This window comes from Patella vulgata, chromosome 6, assembly GCF_932274485.2.
Source record: "Patella vulgata chromosome 6, xgPatVulg1.2, whole genome shotgun sequence".
NCBI lineage: Eukaryota > Metazoa > Mollusca > Gastropoda > Patellidae > Patella > Patella vulgata.
In genome coordinates, this window is record NC_065884.2 from 17,730,843 (window position 1) to 17,758,733 (window position 27,891).

The following is a 27,891-nucleotide window of genomic DNA, read 5'->3' on the forward strand; positions in this document are numbered from 1 at the left end:
AATGACATATTTCAATTTTCAATATCATTTCAATACTTTATTGAAACGTGTGTGTATAATCATTAAAAAAACAAATAAATGTAACAAAAATATCTGACTAAAGAAAATAAATAAAGAATAATGGACGGAATGTAATTTACAATACTTGATATGTGATTTCACAATAAATAAAACATCAGCACAAAAAATACTTCAAGTAAATTTGTTTTGTCAACTTAATATATATAACAGCAATCAGTAAAAAAAAGTACAGAGCCGTCTTAACACATGGGCATGCTGGGCAGTGGGGGGGCTCACTAAGGACAGGTTATCTATCGTATAAACGAAGACAGCAACTTATTCAGGAATATTACTGGCGTGTACATGAAGCCAGTACATAAATTAAATATAAAGAATTTCTGAAAGGTGTACCTACATGTATCTGTGGTTATTTTTGTGGTAATCACATATTAGCTTATTCAGAATACACATTACCAATAATTATTTTTGTTGGTCTATTAAATGGAATGGCAGCTTTTAATTACCCCATTTCCAACCGAGACCTCATTTGACCCAATTCTGGCCGGTTAGTTTCAAGAACCCTGGTTAAGACGGCTCTGAATAAGTGGTCAAACTTGATATACAACATGTATATATCCGACAAGATTAAAGCAAGTGGTGTTTATATATTATACACAAAGTCAAAATTAATAACACTAAGAGCATATGAAATTACAATGTTACTGGATCAGGAGAGAGAGAGAAAAAGAGAGAGAGAGAGAGAGAGAGAGATGGTTTAACGTCCACTCGACACAAATTAGGTCATTTCCAGACCCATAGGATCCGGAGAAAATTCACGAGGTTTGACAGGCGACCCTACTCCTTGTCATCTACAACCCGGGAATAGAAAGCGCGGCCATCTGACTCAATAACAGACCTATGATACAGCGCACGTGTGCACGTGTAAACCATTCGGCCATAATTCCCCCCCCCCCCCTCCCCCAGATCATGTGTCTCTTGAAAGCCCTTCTGTCAATTAAATTTCTGAATATTCACAATCTAAAATCCAGCACGGTATGTACGTTTTGAAATATTTCTAACTATATCTAAAATGTGAAAATCTTTATGAAGATAAGGCTCTTGTGAATTGTTCTGTGGAAGGAAAGAAAATAATGATGATGTAGTTGTAGACTTAACTTACATGTTTTATTTATTAATAACAGGAATGTAAATATTTAATATCTGCCGTGTATTGTGTATATGTCAGTACCGTGTATTGTGTATATGTCAGTACCATGTATTGTGTATAATGTCAGTACCATGTATTGTGTATATGTCAGTACTCAGTACCATGTATTGTATGTATCTGCCTTTAACTATATATTGTGTAAGTATGTCAGTATCATGTAATGTATGTTTATGTCAGTGCCATGTATTGTGTGTTTATGTCAGTGCCATGTTTGTGTGTTTAAGTCAGTACAGTGTGTTCTGTATGTATCTGTCAGTACTATGTATCGTGTATAACTATCAGTGCCTTGTATTGTGTGTGTATGTCAGTACCATGTATTGTGTATCTGTCAGTACCAGCTATTGTGTGTATCTGCCTTACCATACATATTGCATGTATCTGCCTGTACCATGTATTCTGTGTGTATCTGTCAGTATCATGTATTATGTGTATCTGTCAGTACCATGTATACTGTGTATCATATCAATACCATGTGTATCAATACTGTGTGTATCTGTCAGTACCATGTATACTGTATGTATCTTATGCATCTACAATAGAGTGTTCAACAGTCTGGATGTGTCATGTCTGTAGAAATTTAATCAGTTTATTACAATGACTGGAGACATTGCCACTGATATGAACACTATTAATAGACATAGCACTAGTTGGTCGTGACATCGCTGATAGAGGTCGGGAACTAGCTGTACCAGGACGAGGTGTATTGGCTGCTGTCAAGTTTGATAATTTGGCTACAGAATTTAAAGACACCATTTCCTGGAAAGTTAAGAAATGAAAAGAATATGCTATTTCACATTTAAAATAAGCCCAATAAATGTCATTATTATATATATCTTTTGATTATAACGACAAGAGAATCATTGTTGAAACGTAGCTTTAATAGAAATACAGTAATTGTTATCCATAGAACTGTTGTGTTTATTTTAATCTTTTGATTACTTCAAAGTTGTTTTGTGGTTAACCATATGTGACCGGTGACAGCCAAATGAGTCGGAAGTCGGACATGCTCATTTAAAGCAACGATGTAAAATAGCTACTTGAGCTTAGCTTTAAACAAAAATTTGTCCTTGCGAAATCCGATGCTTTAACTTGTCTATTATTGGAGTAATCCAGACAAATTTAAATATTTAATTAATTTAGTGTATAAATTGGGTGTTTTATAAGTAGTGTCATTAAAATTAATGCTAAAAACAAAAGAATTTTCGTAAAAATTAGCCATTTTTGTCTGCCAAATTGACGATGGTTACCGATGGAATATTCGCTTCCGGCTTTATATTTATATATCATTGAAAAGCTTATAACATGTACTTTCTGAACATATGCATAACTCAAATATTATTTTTTACCCAAAGTGACGACTCATTTGGCCGTCACCGGTCACATATTTGTATATTCCTTTAATCATATTTTTTATTTATTTTCATAGCAATTATTACTGACAAGCACCACAGAGAAGTCAAACTTACAGAAAGATTAGGAGCCATAGAATTTGATTATAAAATGAATAACATGACTGATAGTCTATACCTTTTTAAGTTCTGATTGTTGACAGAGAGATCGTAAAGCTAATAAAGATGATATCTGTACAACTGGACTGATATCATTACAAGCCACATCCAATAAACTAAAATATAACAGAAGAATAACTTGTAAAATAATAAATAACAATATACTAATATCATTACAGACTACATTGAATGAAATAGGAGTTTAACATCCTACTTTTCTGCACAAACCGGGAAGTGTGCTATGAGAGAAATTTTGCCTGGACAGCTATGCTTACGGCATACTCTTTATTTTAAAATTTCAACTGTCAAGGGTTTTAACATGAACGCTAATGCGTATAGAGCAACTTAATTTTTCATCCCATTCGTACAACCTGACACTATTCCTTGCCAGGTCCTCTGACTCATATTTCTGACAAGAGGAAATGCCGAAATCGAACCGAGGACCTCTTGGCTAGTGAACAGGCTAGAAAACCAGCACCTTATTTGCTGGGCCACCAAGGCTCCAAAATGCAAAAGAAAAAATACCTTGTTTAAAAACTGGTCATTTGGTTTTAAGAATCATATTTTCAATATTATGGATAGATTTAAGGATACTTACTGTGGAATCATTTTAGCTTTCTTGATTTCTACAGATAAAGCGGGAGAATGCATGCCTAGATTACCACAAGCACCTAAAATAAGAATAGAAAAAACCCTCACAAATATGTTTTGGACTGCAAAACACTGTATTAAAATACTACATAGGCTGGAAAAAGTAGGTTGAGCATATAATCTTATGAAATAATTCCTAGTTTATAACTCAAACAAAATGGATTTATAATCATCACTTGTTTACATGTTTAAAAAGATCTGCTACAAATACATTACAAATGCTAATTTCCAACATGATTATTATAGGCCACCTGGTTGAATATTCAGACAATTTGTTTATCAGTTTTCATCATTACTGGATTTGCATTCTCACTGCCTCACATTCTCACTACCTTAGATTTTGACTTGCATGCTCACATTCTCAATGGCTATTCTCACTGCAATATTCAGATTAACTTTTTAAGTCCTTAAGTTGCAGTTAAGTTTAAGAAAATCTAAAAATACAACTTGACAATGGCATTTCTAGTTATGATTACATTAACAACATCGTTCTCAAGATGCGAATTCAATATATTATGTCGAAAATGAATAAATGTAGATTTCAAAGAAGTTAATCATCCAAGACTTTCTACTTATTATAATTATAAACTTACTTGAGGCATTAGTTTTAGTTTTTGTGACAGGATCTCGAAGTAAAGTAACTAATAAAGGTATAGCAGGTTTTAATCTGGTGTATAATTCACCACTATGATAACTAGCATTCCCAACAGCATAACTAGCACCCTGAAATAACAAATATACATTGATCATATTACTAGAACATCCTCTACACCATAACTAGCACCCTAAAATAACAAATATACATTGATCATAACTAGCATTCCCAACAGCATAACTTGCACCCTGAAATAACAAATATACATTGATCATAACTAGAATTCCCAACAGCATAACTTGCACCCTGAAATAACATACACATCAATTACAACTAGCATCAGCTAAATGCCTCTCAAAATTCTGAAAACAGAATGGATGGTAAAGTGTTAATTTTCTAACCAAGGGATATAAATCTGTACTTCATCATCAAAAATTGTTGAAAATCACAAAAATATATATTGATTGTACTAGCCTCTATTATTCTAACAAGAAATGTGAAAGATGGACACGGTTTACGTCAATATACAACCACAAAATAATGTGGAATACAGAAAGCTTAAGACCATGAAGTTTCTAAAATAAATATGACTGTAAACAAGAATCATAAAAACAAAATAAAGAAAAAAAAGAAGATATAAGCTTTACCTTTCTAACATTAGAATCTGAATCTTTTAAGCAAGTTATTAAACTATGGAATATTTTCTCTCTAAAATATAAGATATAACCAATATTGTAGTATTTATAAATATATTGTAGTATTTATAAATATATACATATTCTAGTATTCATTGTAAAAGTTAAACATAAGACATAGCTTGTATTGTAGTATTATAAATATATTCTAGTATTTATTGTAAAATCTATATGAAACAATAACTCATATAAAACATAAAATGAAATGAAAAGGGGTTTAACGTCCTACTGTTCTGCTCCAAACTGGGCTAATGAAGACGGGCATACGCCATAGTGTGCTATGAGGGAAACATGCTGTACTGTACTGCATTGATTAATTAAGACCAACGTTTGAACCATATAACATTAGTCTTAACACAAACTGTTGTTTTACTCGGACAGCGGGGCTACAGCTTACTCTTATATCGAATTCCAACAGCCAAGTGATCTTTTACGTGCATGGCAATGTGTACACAGGACCTTGGTTTTTCATCCCATCCAAACGACTAGACAGCTTTCCTTGTCAGGCCCTCTGTCCTGCATCACTTTCTCGGCAAATGAAGTGATCGAACACCCGACCTCTAAGCTAGGCAGCTAGCATCATACCCACCGTGGCCCCCATATAAAACATAAATGAAGGCTTATCGATCAGTAAGGAGACTCGATATACAAGAGATGCAGAGCTTGTTTGTTGTATGTCTATTCTCTGTAATAACCAATCTTACCTTTGTTTTAATACAGAATACATCTTAGCATCGTGTTTCATCACATTACCCAATAAACTACATGTTCGAGATTTAACAGCTGAAGAATTATGGGTAAGTAGTATAACTAGTGGTTCGTAATCCCCTGAAATTGATAATACAGTCAAATTATTGATAACAATTAGATCTGAAACAACTTTAAGTTTATAATCTTTCAGTAGACATAATAACATTATAATAAGAGAGAAATGGGGTTAAACAAATAGACTCTGTCTTGAACAACTCTGTTGTTTCCAGCAAGCTTCGCAAAGCTGGAATGAAGAAAGATGACCTTGGGTAGGATTCACTGCAAAGGCATCTTAATACACTATGGTATACTACAAAAGTATCCTAATACACTATGGCATACCACAAAGGTATCCTAATACAATATGGTATACCACAAAGGTATCTTAATACACTATGGTATACCACAAAGGTATCCTAATACAATATGGTATATACCACAAAAGTATCCTAATACACTATGGTACACCACAAAGATATCCTAATACACTATGGTATACCACAAAGGTATCTTAATACACTATGGTATATACCGCAAAGGTATCCTAATACACTATGGTATATACCACAAAGGTATCCTAATACAATATGGTATGCCACAAAGGTATCTTAATACACTATGGTATGTCACAAAGGTATCTTAATACACTATGGTATATATCACAAAGGTATCCTAATACAATATGGTATACCACAAAGGTATCTTAATACACTATGGTATACCACAAAGGTATCTTAATACACTATGGTATACCACAAAGGTATCTTAATACACTATGGTATACCACAAAGAAAGTTTTATGCCTACTGCATCCAATTACAGATGTAAGTGAAATATTAAATATTTATAAGACTATATAGTTACCTTTTTGTCCTTGAAATACGGACATTACTAGAGGTAGATGAGCGGGTGATGTTCTAACTAGATGACTACAGATAGAAATAGTATCACATATCACAGACAGTGTATTACTGGTCTCAATAGCTTTACATAGGAATGGTATACACTGTAATAAATAAACATATCACAGATAGTGTATTACTGGTCTCAATAGCTTGACATGGGAATGGTATACACTTATAAATACACAGATTACACTTTAATAAATAAACATCCTGCACAAAAGCTGCTTTCAATATTTAAAGCACCAAATGAAGATAGGTTAGGATTGGAGTTTAATGTCAGGATTTCAATCTGGAATGAGTGAGCTAGTAAAGATTCCAGTAGCCTTACCTCTCCTGACACAGATATTACAAGTTGCGGTCTTTTATCTACATTACATTTTGTTCATTTATAACTTTATAGTCATTTCAGGACTAACATATGGTTCAATTTTATTTCAATCAATCGCTTGCCTACAGGGGTCTTTAGCAGTGGGAGGAAACCTGAGGACCCAGAGAAAACTCACGAGGTTGGACAGGCGACACTACTCCTTGTCATGTACAAGCTGGGAATCGCAACATGCGTTAAACATTCGGTCACCGAACCCCTTTAAATGTAAAGAAACCAAAAATTGAATGTACACTTACTTTAAAGTCTTGAACTGCTGTAGCAAACTGTTCAACAAATATAACATTTCCTAGAACAAGTCTAGCTATCAAACCTAATGGTGTCTCTAATAAATCATGATGTAAATATTGACCACTAGCATGTAATAATCTAGGTAATATATTAGATGTATATAAACAACTGAAATATATAAAAACATATACAAGTTTTCTCTCAGATAAATCAAGGGGCGTGGCGACTGCTGATTCTACAAGAGGAACAGGATCCTGTGTCAGGGTAGTGTTCACTGATTCTACAGGAGGAACAGAATTCTGTGACAGGAAGAACACGGTCCTGTGGGGGCATGGCGACCGCTGATTCTACAGAGGTACAAGATCCTGTGACAGGGTAGTGACTACTGATTCTACAGGAGGTACAAGATCCTGTGACAGGGTAGTGACTACTGATTCTACAGGAGGTACAAGATCCTGTGGAAGCGTGGTGATCGCTGATTCTACATGAGGAGCAGGATCCTGTAACAGGGTAGTGACCGCGGATTCTACATGAGGAACAAGATCCTATGGGAGCGTGGTGACTGCTGATTCTACAAGATCAATATGATTCTGTGAGGGTACAAAAAGACAATATTTATAGCATTATCTTAATTCTTTACAAGAAATTTTAGGCTGTGTGGAATATGCTAAGATTTGATTTATGCCATATTATTTATTGACGGTATATGATTGACACTGGTTGAACAATATAATTATGAAAGTAATAAAGATCAGAATCTGTCAATAGCATTGAAAACCACATGATGTTTTTCTTTTTGAGAGGGGAGTGCAAAAACACAAGGTGGTTAAAATTTTTTAATCTCATGACACAAAATGTGTCATTGTATCCATCACTTAGCCCCTGAGAACAAAATAAATACTATTAATTTTCCTTTTCAGCCACATATGCTTAACTCCAAAAAGTGAAAAATATGACTGCGGTACAAAACGGTGACATTCAGAAGACTACCACAGCCCCCACCCCCCCTCTCCTATCACATTGTGATACAGATATATATAACTTACTGTTGTATTTCTGCTAGTAATTCTTCATTTGTATCAACAGCAAATGGAAAACAACAGAGTTGTGTGACTTCTAAAATCATTTCAACTGTCACTTCTACACCATCCTCATTCAAACTGCAATAAATCAGGTAACATGTTTTTCTCACATATTTGATCGATTATTGTGCTGTCTTAATCAAGAAGGAATTAAAGACATTTCACGATTAACAAATGATAATTATGTCAATATTTTTTAGAATTTCAGAATTCTGAGAAATAAGATTAAATCCACAAAATTAGGCAGCCGACTACACTCCCTGTCGCATAAAATATACAATATGCCATTAGTATTTCAATGATATGATGATCAGGGACCATCTCAAAACATTTGACAGTAACGTCCCAAAAAATAAGGCACGGAACTGGGTGGGTGGGTTTAATGGCACTGCGGATAGAAAATGATAAATTAAATGTTGGTTTCTTACTTTGTCAGTGCAGACCGGCAGGCGAGTTTTGATCTTGCTGGTGGTTTTTCACTTGGAGAAAGGGAGAGGAATTGAAAACATGTCATTTGACTCAATGACAGACCTTATGATCTAAATCCCATGTCCCCATTCTCAAATTAATTCTGAATTGTTTTTACACGATTGATGATTAATAAGAGTGAAATATTTACCATTTTGACATCACTGCCAGGAAATCTTTATGTATTAAATGAACTAGTGTTAACATGACAACACTATCAGATGCTGCTAGATTGGGTATACACTGGTATGTTTCCTACAAAATAAAATATATCTTTACATCTACAAAGAAGGAAAACTGCAGTAAAATAACAGACAGAACAAACCATACAGGAAGACCGTACAATTAGATGTGTAAAGAAAATATAAAATTAAAACTGATAACAAACCCAAAATATTCACAAAAACATATTTGGCCTTGGGTGGAGGCATGTTGGGAGTCTTGTGACTGGATGTGTTGTGGTCACAACCAACTATGCAACAACAACACCAGCGATATTTCTCTTGTGCAACTATTCAATCTGCTACAAATTGCTTTAGGCGTCAGAAAATGTTCTGATTTTGTATTAATAATGAAAGTGACCAAATAAATAACGCAATATACTGGAAGTGTATTCCACGCTATTGATGCACTGTATTAAAAAGTTCTGGATTCAATGATTTCACAGTCCTGTATTGGAATTAGAGGTAGGAATAAAAACATAACGTTTCCACAGTTTTCAAACAACCAATGACAAATTTTTAGCTACTACCATTCAACAAAAAACAATTAACATTAACAGGGGGTGAGCATATTGTATGCACCTAAATGAGCAGAAATATTGCCTGAGAGCATTTGATTTTATAAAACTATAGGCAGACGTCCACCCGTCAAATTCCTGAACATGCACTGATTTAATGAAATATATTAAAGTCACCTTAGTAAAAACAGTAACTGCCATTTGTAGTACAGCCATTACTCCTTGAGGAGAAACAAAATTCCAGTCAGGAGGATTAAAGCCCTGGTGAGTTATCTGCCCATCTGTCTCTATATCATGTACTGGCATGTTAGTTTCTGGGTTATTGACTCGTAAAGCTTGTGCTATTCTATGCCATAATGTACCCCATATACCACTTTCTATATATAACTGTGCCACTGGCACATCAGCCTATAAAACAAGACAAATTAAATCTGTGAGCACATCAAGAAATTACAAATCCAAGAATATCGGGAATACTAGAATCTCGATAAATGGTTCAAACATTAATTCACTCTTGTATAGGTTTGGAGGAATTAGAATGACTAGATATGTTCTTTCTTGAATTTCTCTTAATGACTGATATTACCTGTGAGGCTAGATCACATAATAACTGATATTACCTGTGCGACTAGATCACATAATAACTGATATCACCTGTGAGAGTAGTTCACATAATAACTCATATTACCTGTGAGAGTAGTTCACATAATAAAAGTAGTAAACCATCTAAAACACCATAATCAAACGGACAGCGAACACAAATCTAAAACAAATAAAATATGTGTGTGATAAACATCAATTAAAATTCACCAGTTTAATTCATATAAATATCATTTGTCGAAATTTGAATCTGGGATGCAATATTCAACATTATAAGTAATGTAAAGGAGGAAATAGTCTATACAACGTATATTAGGTAATTTTAGTAATTGTATATTAATTAATTCAAATATGGGCAGACAGGAATCTTTAGTAATGGGTGGAAACAGAAGAATCTGAGGAAACATTAAGCATCATCCAACACAGCTCTCACATTAGATGGATGACTTTTCTATCATCCATACTGGGACAGTATCTTTAAAAGGCATTTAGTAAAAGCGATATATAATAACAGACAGCTTTATGGATAACAGTCACTAGGTTTATTAACTGCAACGTTTCAATGAATGAGGACAAGCTTGATAACGTTGAGAGTGTCCTCATTGAAACATTGCAGTTAATAAACCTAATGAATGTTATCCATAAAGCTGTCTGTTATCATACTGGGACAGCTTTGCTCATCTGCACTAAAATCATGCAATAAGAATTTAAATAACATAGTAATTTAAGATGTTGATAGATTAAGTTGTAATACCTCAGCAATATCTGTAAATACAGATAAACAAGCTTGTAACATATCTTCTGGTTGAACTTCTACAGATACACCACAAAATACCATCTGACTAAATAACAGAGCACCAGCAGCCTGGATGAAAATATCTATATTTTACCACATTCAATCTTACTTAACAAGTTTCATCATTGTGTCATGTTCTTAGTTGTGTACAATTAATGGCCAATGAAAACAATGCTGTTCCTATCACATCAAGACAACTTCCACTATAAACTCAATAAAGTTTCATGCACCATTCAGTTGACGTTAATCATCTGAACAGCAGTTGCTCAGGATATACATTATAGATCTGAATATATGTTATAAATCTGAATACATGTTATAGATCTGAATATATGTTATAGATCTGAATACATGTTATAGATCTAAATACATGTTATAGATCTGAATATATTATATGTTATAGATCTGAATATACGTTATAGATCTGAATATATATTGTAGTGTAAAAACGAATTAGAGTGCTTACAGTATGACTAGCAATTGTTGAATCAAGGAAGAAAGTAACCATCATACCAGCAGCCTCTGATAAACTACAAAATGAAATCATTATAATTCAATAAGATGATCACTATTCATGTATAAATCTAACATATAAAAGTTGATAATTTCACACAACCAGAATTCAAAGACACTTCTACTATTTCAAAGAGGCTACATCGGGTTGAGGGGCCTGCAACTCTTGCATTACAAATACATGTACTGAAGAGAGGAAGAAATTACTTAACATCTTCTTCTAAGATGAAGTAATATCACAGGTAAAAGTATAATACTGGCAAAAATGAGTCCCATTTTGAGGGCAAAAAAAATGATTACTATCTATACTCAAAAACAAAGGTTTAAATTATTAGTTTCTTACACTGGTGGTAATGATTGTATCTGTATTATGATAGTACTCAGTATATGTAAGACTGTTTCTATTACTGTATTAACTTCCATATCAGCTACCTCCACCTATAATAAATAAAGACCATATTTAACACAGTTAAATCTCAAATACAGTCTGGTTCTTCTCATTGTTCTTCATCTTGGCATTGATGCGCTTCAAATAAAAGTATAAGGCTAAGGCAATTAAGTACCAGCCGATTCATGTATGATCCAGCAGATTCATGTATGATCGACAAGCAACTTGGCATGCTTATTCCTTTGATAACTGTGCATTGATTGACAGCCTTTTGATATGACCTCACAATTTCAAAAGATGGTGGGCTATGACGTCATGCATGGTTCCTGGTCCACAGTACTATGTTTTCTAAATCTGAATGCTAAATGGATGAATGGGGGGCCTGTTTCGGTTGATGGGGCTACCACTATGAAAATTTCCATTATTTGAAATGGATCGTAAGCCCAGAGAGAGAGTTATGGGATTAAAAGTCCACTCGACACAAACTAGGTCATTTTGGGACTAACATACGGTTCAATTTTATTTCATGTTTTTTTTAGCAGTGGCAGGAAATGGGAGGACCAGGAGACAACCCGTGAGGTTGGAGAGACAACCCAACTCCTTGTCATGTATAAGCGAGGAATCACGACATTTGACTAAATGAGAGATCTTATGATCTAAAGTGCATGTTAGATCAATTGACCACCCAGCCGTTCACATCAATCCTTACTACAACTTATGATCCAATGTCATCATTTGAAGCATTTAGGTTACATTCAACATTGCTAGTTTTCATGTTAAGTTCAATCTTGCTAGTTTTCAACAGACTTACCTGTCCCATAAGAATACCAATTAACGATTCCATATGTTGAGGTGTAGAAGATATGTAGGTGCACAGTTTACCAGATACTTGACAACATGAATAAATAATCTGAAATAATTGAAATTCATCCAAGATTTTTAAATAATGTCAAAATTTAACTTCTCCAATAGACATGGAATGTTGGTACCAATACAAAATCAATACATCACAAGGCAAAAATGTATGGGCATTAAAGAAATTATAGAGAGCTATCATGCAAAAGAAAAAATACATAATTTGAAAATCAGTGATTAATATGGGTAAGCCCAACATTTATGAAGCAGTCTCACAATAGTGGTGTGCATATCATTAATATGAAAGTAACACATCTTCAAATTTTTTTTAAAAAAAAAGTATTCATAACCAAAATATACATACAGCTTAATTCAAAAGCTTGTGCATAATAGTAGACTTACTTTTAAGACATTATTACAATTTGGTGGATGGCGTAATAACATTAGAAAGTTATTAGCTGTGTCTTTAATTTCCCCAGATGCTAATTTATCTCCCAAATATAAAGCTATCTGTAAATATAAAATATACATTATAAAATATAGAGCTATCTGTAAATATAAAATATAAAGCTATCTGTAAATATAAATTATAAAATATAAATCTATCTGTAAATATAAATTATAAAATATAGAGCTATCTGTAAATATAAAACCTAGAGTTATCTGTAATGTTGAAATATATTACTATCTGTAAATATAAATTATAAAATATAGAGCTATCTGTAAATATAAAACCTAGAGTTATCTGTAATGGTGAAATATATTACTATCTGTAAAGATAGAGCCGTCTGTAAATATAGATTATAAAATATAGAGATATCTCTTAGGCCTATCTATAACGGTAAATAAAAAATAACAGATAATTATAATGATTTACCTTTCTCTTGCCTTCCAAACCTAATTTACCTTTCAAAGGTAAAGCAACCAAAGAACAAATACAACTAACAGCCATTTCCATTAACCGACCAAATCTATCTTCAGCCATCTCCATATTACCCTCCACAAGTTCTGTTAAAAACAAGTCATAAATATTTTTATGATTAAATACCAAGGAGATGATTCAAAAATACAAAGATATATAATCTCCCGACTGGGACTCAATCGGATATTAAAATGAGACCCATCAGCTGATTTAACCCACCAGATATAGGTGGTGTTTTTTTATTTGCATGTTTATATCAGCAGAAGATGACAAATGTTAAGATATTTGACCCCTTTTTGACTGATGATATTGCTTGTGGAGATTCAGCTTTCACAATATTGTAAGGATTCGAAAACATTCAAATGCTAGTCAGCTGCTTTAACGTACAGATCGACTAATATTCAAAAAAGAAATGGGATGGGGTTTAACAGCCTACTTTTCTGCTGCGACTGGGCTATTAAAGATGGGCATACACCATACAGTGTGGTATAACCTATGAGAACAATTTTGCCCAGACAGTGACACTACAGTCTACTCTTATTTCGAATTCCAACTGTCAAGAGATCTTTTACATGCACACCGATGAACACAAGACCTCAAGTTTTTTGTCCCTTCCAACTGACTAGACACAGTTCCTTACCCAACTAAAGTGTAAAGTCAATGACATGATGTAGTGTATGAATGTATTGAGACAAAGAGTAAGTATGTGAATAGTATATATTGTAATATACCTGCTAGTCTTTTAACAATAGAAGAATCAGGTAGTGTACATGATAATAGAGTATCTAATGTAACTGTTTGTTTTACTCCCAGATTACTAAAATAATCATCAGCTAGGTTTAATTTATCTCTCTCCATAACTTCTGTTATATATAATACACACTGAAGGAATAAAACATACTGATTATTGAATTACAGAAATAAACAAGCTAAAGAGATTGGGCCATCCGTAAACAAAAAGTGGTTTCCCAACAATGAAATAACCTCCCATGCCCTTGCATACAAAAACTTTATGGAAAACAAAAATTATTGAATCAGAATAATTTTCTAAATAGAAAAAAGGCACATGTGGTATAAAAGGTATAAAGAGAGAGAGAGAGAGAGAGAGAGAGAGAGAGAGAGAGGGTTTAAAATCCGGACTAACAATTGGTTCAATTTTATTTTAACAAATCGCTTGTGTGTAGGGGTCTTTAGCAGTGTGAGGAAACCGAAGGACAGGAAGAAAACCCCTGAGGTAAGACAGGCAACGGTATATAGATATTTAGGATAGTTTAGAAGGGTCGGCTGGATTCCATCTTAATATGCCTCCCTTAACTTCCATTGATGCACAAAATCTATCACAATATCTATGTAAATAATTTCCTTACTACGATTTGGAAATTAATACCATAGCATCAGAAAGATATTAAAGATATAATTAAGTACCATCAGTCAAGTTATATTTGGTAGTTGGTTAATATCCTTTCCTATTCTACAGTTGAATGAAATGAAATGAAATGCGATGTAACTTCCTACTGAGCCACTGCAGCTCCCTATATTTTAACAATCTATCCAGAGGATTAAAAAGGTTTGTAATCAAAGAATGTATCTCCAGGACTTACCAGATAAGTTTGTTCTCTTAGACGTAAATCTTCATCTACTTGTTGATATAATAAGTTAGATACCAGATTCATAAATTGTTTCATAGCAGTATAATATTCATTCAACCTATAGTATTGTAAATTACTCTACCTTTTATATACTCAAAATAATACAATAATCTATTATAATTTAAATCTCACTGCCGACGTGCAAACTACAATAATCTATGATGATCAAAGTCTCATTACATCATTTTAGTGCAATAGGAATCACTTGCAAATTACAATATTGTGAAAGATGATTTTCTAATAGGAATAGGTCCAAAAATGGTTAAATTCTGTTCAGTATTTACAAAGATATGTTGAATTGAAATTTCATGGATCTATGCTGCTTGCCATATAATAAACAGACTGCCATTTTGTTGTGGGTGAACAGAATTGATAGGCTTATTTTCAATTCAATTGAATTCAAGTCGGGGTGGGGTGGGGTGCTATTTTTTTAATTTGTTTTCTTAATTAAGTGTTAAGTAATCTATTTGATTACATATTAGCGTGGATTAAGCAGTGAGAAATTTAATATTTTAACGAAAAATGGAAATGATGCATCATTACTTTAATTTGGTCCTTAATAATATAACAATGACGTAAATATCTAATAGCTCTGACAAATATCAATGAAGCCACTTGTTTAACCCTTTGATTTCCGATTTCCAGAACATTTTATTAACTACTGGGTTCCTGGATTTAAAACAACCAATAATGGTCACAGACAGAGAACAATCACTCGTATTTAGTTACGATATTACACCTGGGAGTGCTAGTCATACATGGATGTAAATGTATGAAGGTCACGACCAGAGAACAGGCCACTCTTTGGGCATTATAATGTCACGGTCATCAAGATCAAAGTTAAGAAAAAGTGGTAATGAACTTACACATCTTTGTCTATTTGATCACACCATCCTATTTCACCGGCAAAATATCCATTTAAAGCTATAACTAAATCTATCATAATTTGTTGACACCATGGTTGCTACAAAATACATGGATACATTTACATACAATCCACAGGACAATTATCTCTTTGATCTCAATAATCGTTAGTTTGGATATCAACCTCTTGTGACGTCATTAGAGGTCAATATCGCGATATTACCGTGATGCATATTTCAATATTTCATGCAAAAAGAACAATATACAATGAAACAATTTATTACGGCTAGATCCAACAATAAAATTTATTTTGATTTTTGCAATGTTGAGTTTGGGTTCCGATTTGACAATAGTTGTCTGTACTGCTCCAGAATCAGTTAACTCCTTTAAATGTTCATCAAAGCTAACATTGTTCAATTTATCCAAATTTCTCTTACATGTAGTTGTCACATCTGGTTTCGAATGACAATTTGGATTCAGATCGGAATGGAACACAAACATAGCAGGAGGAAACTGGAGAACCAGAAGAAAAACCTACAAGGTAGGACAGGCTACACTACTTCATGTCACGTACAAGTGTGGGATCAAAACCAGGCCTCTTGACTCAGTAACAGACCTTATGATTTTAAGCACACAGGTTAAACCATTCTGTCACCCAAAGGCTTAAACTAATCATTTTTATCTGGATTATCCAATCAAAATAATAACAATTGAGAAAACATTGTCTAATGGTAAATATGAAATACCTGTTTAACTTTTGATCTACTATCTAATAAATCTATTAATGTTTTAATCAGTTCAGCAGGTAAACCCATAGCTTTAGTAAAACTTGTTACTTTTGAAACTTCACTGAAAAATAAACAATAAACTTTTATTTATTATATATTACAAGCAGGGAATCAAAACCACGCGACTTGACTTAATGACAGACCTCCCCCCACTAACATATAACATTATTATAATGTTGTTCGGAGCCAGATACCTGCCTATGTTCATACCCCTCCGCTACCAAACCATGCTATAAAATATCCAATGGAGAATTTCATGCATAATAAAATGCAACTTACCATTTAATAGTAACAAGATTTGTTATTATACGGAGTAACGAACGTAATCTAGCAGCTCCCTCTAACATACCATCTAATACTTGGGCTTTACTCGTATTATAGCGGGTTAATAATTTATTAATAAAACTTTCATCTTGTAATAATAATAACGCTGTGTCTGGGTCACCATCTTGATCAGTTGTATCTATTAACTCTTGCCATTCATCATCGCTATCAACCTCCTACAATAATATAACAACAATTATCACTATCAACAATAATATAAATACAATTATCACTATCAACCTCCTACAATAATATTAATATAACAACAATTATCACTATCAACAACAATTATCACTATCAACAACAATTATCACTATCAACCTACTACATTAATATAACAATAATTATCACTATCAACCTCTTACATCAATAAAATAAAACCAAGTACGAACAATCCAAACCATAAGACAAAATTCGAAGTCCTATAGGCAAAATAGTGTAATAAGGCACAATAGTGTAATCAGCATATGGACTGTTCACGGTGTACAAAATACATGACAAACAGTGGTAACAGGTGTCCGGTAGAGTAAGCTTACCCTGCCTGGCGCCACACGCGCCATAGCTGCATCCAAACTATTAGGCGTAATCTCGGTAAAATAGTGTGATTGGCCAATGGACTATCGGTATGCAAAATGCACGTGACGAACAGTGTTAACGATGTAGAAGACAGACATTATCAGGGAGATTGTATACACGTCAATTAAATATATCTAGAATAATAGCCGAGAGAGACATGTTATATTTACCAATCAAGTCAATATGACGCCCATAAAACTTTTTAAAGGTTTCAATAAGTTTAGTTCGCAAGTATCCCTGTAGTTGAAGCTTAGATGACAAATGCCTCGATCTACTTAAAAAATCAGAATAAAATGAACAAGCTCTCGCATAACGAATTAGTTGAGACACAAACACTCCATAAGCTAGTGATATTGGAATGTTACTACTAATAAATGGAAAGTTAACAATCGGAAAGTCAAAGTCATCACGTTTATCGTACAATTTAACACTAAGTTTATGGCAATATAACAGCAATTAATGAATGATAACAAGACACAGGACCAACTAGTAACAGCAACCAATGAATGAACAGAAAAGACTTTTGCATGACTGGGCTAATGAAGACTGCATACATAAAGAGCTCGATGAAACTATTAAAACATATCTGTTTATACTCCTTACAGCTATCTCACATAAGTTGAATAATATTTATTTGTAAAAGAAGAAATTAAATATTGTTTTAAAATAAATGATATTTAATCATTTTAATTGCATTTTATCTTTGGCACTTTCAACAAAAAGAATCACCAATTCTACTCCCAAATAGCATGCCATTCCATGTTTTAAAACGAAGCTCCTCATCACATAATATCAAAATTTTTTAAAACTTTAAATTGAAATTTACCTCGCCCTCGGCACATTCCCCATCAAGTTTAACATTTTCCATGTTGTTTTTAGGAGGTGTGGAGTTGGGTGCTGGCGTTTTTTTAATTGTTCGTCTACCTTCTATTTCAATACTAGGATATTCTTTATGATAATCTTTACTGATTCTATCAGGTCGAGGTGTGGGTTCTACAGCCTACAAATAATATATACAATTTAAAGTGGACAGCATGCAATAAATACTTCTCAAATTTGCTACATTCAACTTCTGTTGGAAATCTAACATTTTAAAATGAATAAATTAAAATAACATCAAAATTTGTCTTTTGGTGAAATAAAAGTTGATTGAGTGCGATACTATCCGACTTGAATTGAAATTCCAATGATCGATGCCAATGGGAATTCCCCTTCAGGGCTCAAATGTGGATGGTTTATCATTTATTACAAGGTAAGAATTATACTTGATACAATGGACTACAGGTATATTATTATCATACAGCATCACTGTAAAGGTGGTATTTTTGAATTTTATAAATGAAAATATTTGCCACAAAAAGACCAAAGTAGCCATTTAATATACACAATGTTTATTAGTTAGTTAAATTTGTGAATAATCATTAAGAAGGGGTTATGTCACCCAGGAGTTAAAACTGTGACTATTGAATGATTGATAATACACCACTTATGTCCAGGTCTGTGTATTCAATAGAGATGGGTGTTATAATTAGTCATGCTTTCATACTAGAAGTGGCATCTTTTACAGCTGGTATTTACACACCTGCTAATGAATGACTACTTTCTAACCATTATCTATACATACTAAAACATTAATTTAGAGTAATGATCATTTGTATGATTTAATGACAAATATTTTCATTACTAAAAGGCCTAGGTTCATAGGTCAGTAGTATCAGCTTAAAGTGATTTATGCTTACAGTCCTTTAAATGCAAGATAAATAATAGTACATGTAATGACATAAATAAATAAATACAAAGTCAAAGATAATTCAAAGATACCATACCATGCATTATTCTACAAAAGTAAAACTAAAAGTTTGGATAAAAGAGAAAATCAAATGGAGTCTAGATTTAAGTCATGTCTATACTTTGTATATAGTAATAATAACATTTAATATTTCTAGAATATAGAGAGAGAGAGAGAGAGAGAAATGGGGTTTAACGTCCACTCGACACAAACTAGGTCATTTCGGGACTAACATATGGTTTAATTTTATTTCAATAATTCGCTTGCGCATAGGGGTCTTTAGCAGTGGGAGGAAACCGGAGGACCCGGAGAAAACCCACGAGGTTGGACAGGCGACCCTACTCCTTGTCACGTACAACCGGGGATTCGAAACCACGCCAGTCGACTCAATGACAGACTTTATGATACAGTGCGCGCACGCTAACCATTCAGCCATCCAACCCCCCGAGTCTAGATTTAAGTCATGTCTATACTTTGTATATAGTAATAATAACATTTAATATTTCTAGAATATAGAGACACAGTCATACAATAAAAAGATGGAGGAAAGCAAAATGAAAGGAGGCTAGTTTCAATGAAGTCTAAAGAAGTCTAATTATTACTAATCTATTATATTTATACCTGCGGTTCTGGAGGATCCTGTTGACGAAATATTAGATAAAATTATAATAGAAACAGGATAGATTAAGGATATTAAAATAAGCATACTAGTATATGTATATGGGCTCCATGGAAAAAATTAATAGGTTTTAAAATAAATTATAAATCTTTTTCATTATTGTACATTGAACAATCCAATTTCATCTGAGAAACGAGATCATAGTCTAAGAGGTATAACAGATCTAGAACGGTAACTTTCTTCGCAAAAATTGATTGTAACTTTAAATCCGAACTTGCTTGTCATTGTGAACTGCCTTAATATATTTTACTATTAAGTGATGCAAGTATTTGTGAATACGGTCCAAGAGTTTTAGTGAAGTCCCAATGTAATTCATATTTATTAGAATTACCTTACTACTGCCAGTATTAGCCCATTGTTCAGAATGAGGTCTATCAGGATGTACTGGCATCGGTTCTACACCATTTTGTTTATCATTAGTCCATGCCTCAGGGCAGGCAGTAATTTCTTTATTTTGATTCTAAAATAAAACATGTACATCAAGAGAGGTGTGTATAATTTGTTTTATAAATGAAATGGGGTTTAACATCCTACTTTTCTGCTCCGAAAAGAAGATGGGCATAATGAAGATGGGCATACACCATACAGTGGGGTACGAGGGAAATTCACCATACAGTAGGGTACGAGGGAAATTTTGCCCAGGACAGTGACACCATGAACTACTCTTAATTTCGAATTCCATATGTCAAGGGTTCTTTTATGTGCATGTTAATGTAAACACAGAACCTCCTTTTTTGGTAACATCCAATTTCCATAAAATTCCTGGCGACTCGGAATGTGTCCTGGATAAGGTAAACAAAGAACAGAATTAATTCCATCTTATAATCCATCAGAAAGGGGTGGAGGGAATATTGGCTCATGGAGTTTATCTATGTCTAGCTTTGAATGTAAAGTACTTACATTAATAATTTCTGAATTTTTAAAGTATCACCTGATTCTTGCAGGTATTTCAAATCAGATCATGCACAATATCTAATACAGTAAAATATGTTTATAATATTGCCATAATAATTACCTTTTTGTTCTCTTCTTCTAAAGCTTTTTTCCGAGCCTTGGCTAATATTTTAGATGCACCAGGAGCATGTGTTTTCAATTGTGACTGTTTCTCTTTTTCCAATATCATAGAGGCTGTTAGAGGTTGAGTAAATGGACTAGGCAATGTTGCATCTTCATCACAAACTGTTTAAAAACACAAATACAATAAAGAATACCATACAGATAAAATATTCTGGCCCTCAGTTCACAAAGAATTCTCAGATCTAAGTTATCATTGCTTCATAAAGATACCTGTAAGAGTATTGAAACGTTGCCTGTAATAAACTAAGAAGTGGGAAATCCAAACAGTTGCGTTATCGTGAATATTATACCTCTACTTCTAAATGCCATTTAAGGAACATTATAAGAGTTTTGAACTTGATAACATAGCTTATTGGACACCTCGAAATTAATTGGAATCATTTAATAGAGTTCCCTCCCTTTAATATGACAAATATTTTTGGAGAAAAAAAACCACCCTAGGTCATGCTTTCCTTTCTTTGCGATGACCTAAATAAGTAAAACAGTAAATCTATAAGTACACAATAAACTGTAAACAATTAATCACTGAAGATTAAGTACTGGAGCTCTGAACCAAAAGTAGTATCATTCTGAAACCAGAAGTGGGTGTGCACAGCCACCAAGCCTGTGTCTCACCTTAGATCGAGTTGTCCTTATACCCCAAGTTTCAACCTTGTGACAGTTCTAGTGTGATAGCCAACACTGACCAAACGGACATAACAAGAAACGACAGTCACAATTATATACAGTTGCCCTTATACCCCAAATTTCAGCCTCGTGGCAGGCCTAGTGTGATCGCCAACACAGACCAAAAGGACAGATCGACAAACGACAGTCACAAATATATATAATGTATAGATTACATGAAAAATGTTGGTTTAAATACCTTTAACACCTTCTGCAACAAAAGGATGATGCAGTAACTGTGGCCAGGCTAATCTTTGTTTAGGGTTTTTATTCAGTAACCCTTGAAGAAAACTTTTAAATGCAGGAGACATATTTTTTGGCCATTTGACCGGATCTTTGATAATCATATTAACTAGTTGGAATATACTGTTAGTATAGAAGGGTGGAGTACCGGTAAATAACTCATACATTATACAGCCTAATGCCCTGAAAATACAGTTTCACAAAATATCTAGAATAAACATAATAATATTGTTTTACACAATTTATACATGCACATGGGATATTTTATGTTGATCTAGGAAAATGCATCGTTTATTTGATTTGAAGTGTCTGTCCAAAGGTCCCATGACAGATTGGCTTGCACATAAAAAAACCCACTGACAGTTGGAATTTGAAATAAACGTAGGCCATAGTGCCTCTATCAGGGCAAATTTCCTTCATAGGACACTGCCTAGTCGGAAGACATTAAATCCCATTTCTCAGTTCTTAAAATTCATGATAGTGAATACAGTTTTCCGTCCATAGTTCGTAAGATATGCTGTTTCCAGCAACAGATACTGCTTGGATATAGCCAATAGGAAGTAATGGTTATGTCCAGTGAATACAGTTTTCCCTCCATAGTTCGTAAGATATGCTGTTTCCAGCAACAGATATTGTTTGGATATAGCCTATAGGAAGTAATGCTTGTGTCCAGTGAATTGTATCTTTTCTTACCATAAATCAGCAGTATGATCATAAGGTTTTTCTTCTACAAGTTCGGGAGACATATACAATGGTGTTCCCTGTAATTTAAAAATTAATGAGTTTACATTTTAATAGCTTTCTATAACTTTACTAATGTCACGGCTTAATATGGTAATCAGACAATTGAGAGAGAGAGAGAGAGAGAGGTCGAGGTCATTATTTCGGGATATAAACATGGTTCAATTTTATTAGCATAATTCGCTTGCTGCGGTTCTTTAGCAGTGGGAGGAAACCGGAGGACCCGGAGAAAACCCACGAGGTTGGACAGGCAACCCTACTCCTTGTCACGTACAATCGGGGAAACGAAACCTCGCCAGTTGACTCAACGACAGACCTTATGATACAGCGCGCACGTGCTAACCATCCAACCCCTCAAACAATGAATGAAACATCAGCAGAGATCATCTATTTTACTGATGGATTCTTTGATGCTAGGGATGTTGATTCTGAGTGTAACAAGAACAGATCAAGTCAATATCTAAAGATAGAGAGAGAGAGAGAAGTAGGGTTTAACGTCCACTCGTCCACTCGACACAAACTAGGTCATTTCGGGACTAACATATGGTTTGATTTTATTTCAATAATTTGCTTGCGCGTAGGGGTCTTTAGCAGTGGGAGGAAACCGGAGGTCCCGGAGAAAACCTACGAGGCTGGACAGGCGACCCTACTCCTTGCCACATACAACTGGGGATTCAAAACCATGCCAGTTGACTCAATGACAGACTTTGATACAGCGCGCGCACGCTAACCATTCAGCCATCCAACCCCCCATCTAAAGATAACTTGTAGCTTACCTTTATTGAGGTGAGAACTAGAGTATTAAAACTCATGGCCCGGGCAAAACCAAAGTCACATAATTTAACTACACCTCCTTTTCCTAATAAAATATTCTGTGGTTTCATGTCACGATGCAGTATACGATGTGAATGTAGATAAAATAAAGCTGACACAAGTTGACAGGCAATAGTTTTAACCTAAAAGAATATAAGAAATGTTATTTACATGTAGTGACTAGCTGTCTAGTCATTCGAATAGGATAAAAAAAAACCTGAGGTCCTGTGTACACGATGGAATGCACGTAAAAGAACCCTTGACATTTGGAATTCGAAATAAAAGTAAGTCTTAAAGCCACTGTATGGACAAAATTTCCCTCATAGCACACTGCATGGTGTATACCGGTCTTGATTAGCCCAGTCGGTGCTAAAAAGTAGGACGTTAAACTCCATTACATTTTATTTATATTTATATGTTATAATATCAAACTAATTCCCACTATATTTCTCCTAAAATTAAACCTTTAACCATTAAAGTATTCTAACCTGTTCTTCGGGAAGATTTCCATCATCTTCTAGAATTTGAAATAATTCACCCTCAGCATAATCTGTTACCACGACAACCTTCAATAACAATTAATACATAATATGGAAGAAAGTTGAAGATCTCCTAGAACAATATCAAATAAAACGTTATACATGTACGTGTATAATAACAATCCAAATCCACCTAATGTAATTCACTATAACTATCAATTACTAAAATAATCTATGATATATTTATTGTTCATTTTTGGATGGAAATAATATTGGAAAAAAATGTATTTTGCATATGACGGACAAACACAGCTGATCTATAATTTAGCGAAAGGAATAAAGGAATAATCAAACCTCTTTATTAGTCTCAAAACTATCCAACATCTCTATAATATTCTCATGATGTAATCCTCGCATAATCTCAATCTCTCTTCTCAAACTTCGTAATTCTTTTTCTGATTTTCCGACTTTAGGGATGAATTTCAGAGCAACTATCTAAAAAGGAAACATTCGTAATCAGCACTCAACAAACACCATTTGAAAAAATTACAATCCATAACTTATTATATGTATTATTCTATAACTGTACCCTATTTTCTTTTTAGCTGCCTTTGTCACTGTCAATTTATATTTGTGACAATTTTATTTTGAACATAAATTTGTGATATTTTCATTCTGAACATAAATTTGTGATGTTTTCATTTTGAACATTTGTGATCTTTTCATTTTAAACATTTGTGATCTTTTTACTTCATGCATTCATGTTTTTACCATTTGTTTATTGTAAAGCATCTTTGAGCACTCTTTGTGGAAATGGCACTATATATAAATATATAAAACATTTTAATAATAATAATAACTAATTGAAATCTGACCTGTCCAGTGTATTTTTTTCTTCCACTGTAGACCTTACCAAATGAGCCCTCTCCTATAATCTCTAATACATGATAGTTGTCCATCTTGATTTAATATTAAGCCTGTTAATTTTAATTAACACAAAGGTACCGTACAGATTTCTGGAACAGAAAAATTTTTCACTTACAAATAATCATAGCGATACAGTACTTTGTCTGAGAAATATTTGACCTACATGTACATATAATTACTCTAGATATGTGGAGAACCAGTTCATGAAGCTCTGTGATATGATTTCAATCATTTTTAGTATTAGAATGTTTGGTAACATACTGTAACTATCTGAACGAAATTAACTTTTTTTTGCATAAGATACATAATAGTTCAAAGCTGAACTAGGATACATTAATTAAGCTTATACAAATTTGCTTTTCTATGAATTATGGTAATATCTATAATAAATTCTGGGATTTGGGTTGTTTACATGTATACAAAGATCGATGATGAAGGGCCAGAATTAGTCCTTATAAGAATTATCTGTTGCTTATTTTTAGGCTTGTCATTTATGCTGCATGGAATATTTTAGCTACTTGCTAGCAGGGGCGTAAAAAATTTTTTGAATCCACTAGCCCAGAGGCTAGTAGTCTACTGTCAGGCACTAGCCCGGCATTAATATCCACTAGTCCATAGTTTGACAAGGTACAAGATTTAATCTTCAATATTTGGGCATATGTCTTGTTGCCTGCCAACCTATCGTTTTTAATAAAGATCGTAGACTTGATTGCCAAATAATTAAGGATGTATACGGCTACTCGGTTAACCATTCACACTTCGGTTGCACAGGTGAAACGGTTAAAAAAACCTACAAACCGATATTCGTTTTCATATCATATCTGACCTTCAAAACCAGGAATGGTAGCCACAACAATGTTTTCTTTCACTAAAGACCATATGTAAATACTTCATATAGCACATGTCATTTATAATATATCACGGTAAATTAACATCCTTCCCGCTCGAAGATTTGTATACGTTACGTTATTATTAGCACTTACTGTAAAGCATGAGATAGCCTCGACTGATTGACAAATTAATTGTTTTACCATATTTATTTACCTGGTCACTCTATAATAAAGAGTCTCAAAATGAAACAAATCAGTTTAATGTGCCGATATAATATTAAAATAGACAGGATAGTAAAATTGTTTATATTATCACTCGAGTGCCATGCTGTGTGCCGATAGGGTCAAAGTTGATGACACACAGGTCACTGGAACCATTCATCATGGCGTGTGTGTAATGAATACGTGTAGTTAATTCTTTGGAAATACCCGACATGTTAAATAATCAAAATTATCTTGTATTTAAAAATACAAAGGTAAGCTTTCAAATATTTATGTCAGAACTAATCTAATATAAAGTATAAGTGAGTCTTTTGTTTTTAAATCAACCTGATTTCAACTGGTTTATACATGACCTTATACGAAATGATCTATCGTCACAGTTACAGATTATCAGTGAATCATAGGCAATATTGATAATAGTAAGTGCAAGATAAACCTGCGGACAAGACAGAAAATAGACATTGCAAAAAAGAAAAAAAATGAAATGAAATGGGGTTTAACGTCCTACTGTTCTGCTCCTATGCTGGGCTAATGAAGACGGGCATACGCCATACAGTGTGCTATGAGGGAAATTTTGCCCGGGCAGCAGCACTATCGCCTACTCTTATATCGAATTCCAACTGCCAAGGGATCTTTTACGTGCATTCCAATGTATACACAGGACCTCGGTTTTTCGTTTCATCCGAAGGACTAGGCAGCTGTACTTGTCAGGCCCTCCGTCCTGCATCACTGACAAGGGGGAACCACGCCGGAAAATCTGGATGAACTTTCTCGGCCAATGCAGGGATCGAACACCCGACCTCCGGGCTAGCGAGCCAGCGCCTTACCCACTTAGCCACGTGATCCCCATGACCTTATACATGACCTGTCAAGGCGTGCAAGATGGAGAAATGAAATGTCAATTATGAATGAATAAAAGGGAATAGAAGGGGTACAGTAAATACTACAGAAAATCTATTCTTATGATTGAGTTTTCCTTGGAATATGAGGAATAAATGTGGGATATTTTACAGTTTATTTATCTATATCGTCACTAGTTTGAGTCACAAACCAATAAAAGGGCACTAGCCCAGGACTAGTACGGCTAAATAGATCACTAGCCCGTAAGTTATTTTTGGTAGCCCCGGGCGTTGGGCTAGTGGATTTTTACAACCCTGCTTGCTAGCCTAAAGACTAAAAAGAGCAAACGATCTTATTTATTGAAGTGACTTTTGGGTCCTTTTGGGTTAAAACATGGACCTTGTCCATGGTTAAAATCATGCATTAGTTAATTATATGCTTGCTTGCATCCCAGTGTCACTTATCGATTTCTACTTGATTTCTAAGTTCTTCTGACTATCGCTGTACCCACGTCCTAACAACATTGCCAGTCACTGGACAGATTTCTTTTATTTGCTGAATACAGAATACTCCATAGCCAGTTTTCAAAGTCACTGTCTGTCCGCAATTTCTGAAATGGTCAGGCATAAGGCATATTAATTACAGGGACACGGATGTCTTAAACACATTTCAACCATTGCAAAGTAATTAACCTGATAAACCGGATTTCAACAGCTTATATCTTTGCATTGTTTACATTGACACCAGCTTCGAAGGAGCCGCCATTGTTGAATGAACTGCGCATGAGCTGGAATGGTACTTTGTAGAGCTATACTTTAGTTTCGTATCAAACATTTTTCCCCCTAGGGTCTGTCCCTGAGTCTGAAATTGGAGCGTTTAGATGGTGAAAGCGATAGCACTAAGAGTTTACTTAGTCATGTCATGTCGAAATACTGTCGTGGTGTCGTGTTAATACAATGGGTGAGATTTTACATGGCCTCTATCGGCCACCATATAATTCCAGACCTGTTATGGATTCAGACTAGTAATTTATCCTTATCGCCTTCTAAAATAAAATATGTCACTTTTTGAGC

General features: G+C 34.0%; 1 protein-coding gene across 2 annotated transcripts; it reads right to left on the minus strand.

Annotated features, from left to right (window-relative positions):
* Nucleotides 1-975: 975 nt before the first annotated feature.
* LOC126824229 (serine/threonine-protein kinase 36) lies at nt 976-27,604 on the minus strand. 2 transcript variants are annotated; one of them, XM_050553418.2, is made up of 34 exons: nt 27,511-27,604; nt 24,875-25,015; nt 24,354-24,494; nt 24,009-24,086; nt 23,484-23,663; nt 22,660-22,727; nt 21,923-22,149; nt 20,996-21,159; nt 20,312-20,440; nt 19,923-19,940; nt 18,339-18,512; nt 16,892-17,112; nt 16,571-16,673; nt 15,827-15,924; nt 14,913-15,018; nt 14,043-14,193; nt 13,267-13,397; nt 12,792-12,899; nt 12,346-12,444; nt 11,490-11,584; nt 11,100-11,163; nt 10,592-10,702; nt 9,926-10,000; nt 9,415-9,645; nt 8,650-8,753; nt 7,995-8,108; nt 6,957-7,116; nt 6,292-6,433; nt 5,382-5,505; nt 4,630-4,690; nt 3,981-4,110; nt 3,335-3,407; nt 2,756-2,852; nt 976-1,984 (listed from the first exon to the last, which is right to left on the minus strand). In XM_050553418.2, the coding sequence occupies exons 2-34, from the start codon at nt 24,956-24,958 to the stop codon at nt 1,790-1,792; spliced, it is 4,056 nt and encodes a 1,351-aa protein (XP_050409375.1). In that variant the 5' UTR covers nt 24,959-25,015; nt 27,511-27,604; the 3' UTR covers nt 976-1,789. The 2 variants fall into 2 exon arrangements, with proteins under 2 accessions (XP_050409375.1, XP_055958005.1); XM_056102030.1 differs by lacking the exons at nt 9,926-10,000; nt 10,592-10,702; nt 11,100-11,163; ... (18 more) ...; nt 24,875-25,015; nt 27,511-27,604 and adding an exon at nt 9,892-9,903.
* Between the last annotated feature and the right edge of the window lie 287 nt (nt 27,605-27,891).

What these genes read in the sequence shown, in the direction of transcription:
- LOC126824229 (XM_050553418.2), bottom strand. Translation starts at nt 24,958, where the DNA reads ATGGACAACTATCATGTATTAGAGATTATAGGAGAGGGCTCATTTGGT. An exon ending in TAGTTCTCACCTCAATAAAG is followed by an intron (nt 22,728 to 23,483) that starts GTAAGCTACAAG and finishes TTTAAATTACAG; the next exon opens with GGAACACCATTGTATATGTC. An exon ending in CAGTTACTGTTTTTACTAAG is followed by an intron (nt 8,754 to 9,414) that starts GTGACTTTAATA and finishes TTTATTTTGTAG; the next exon opens with GAAACATACCAGTGTATACC.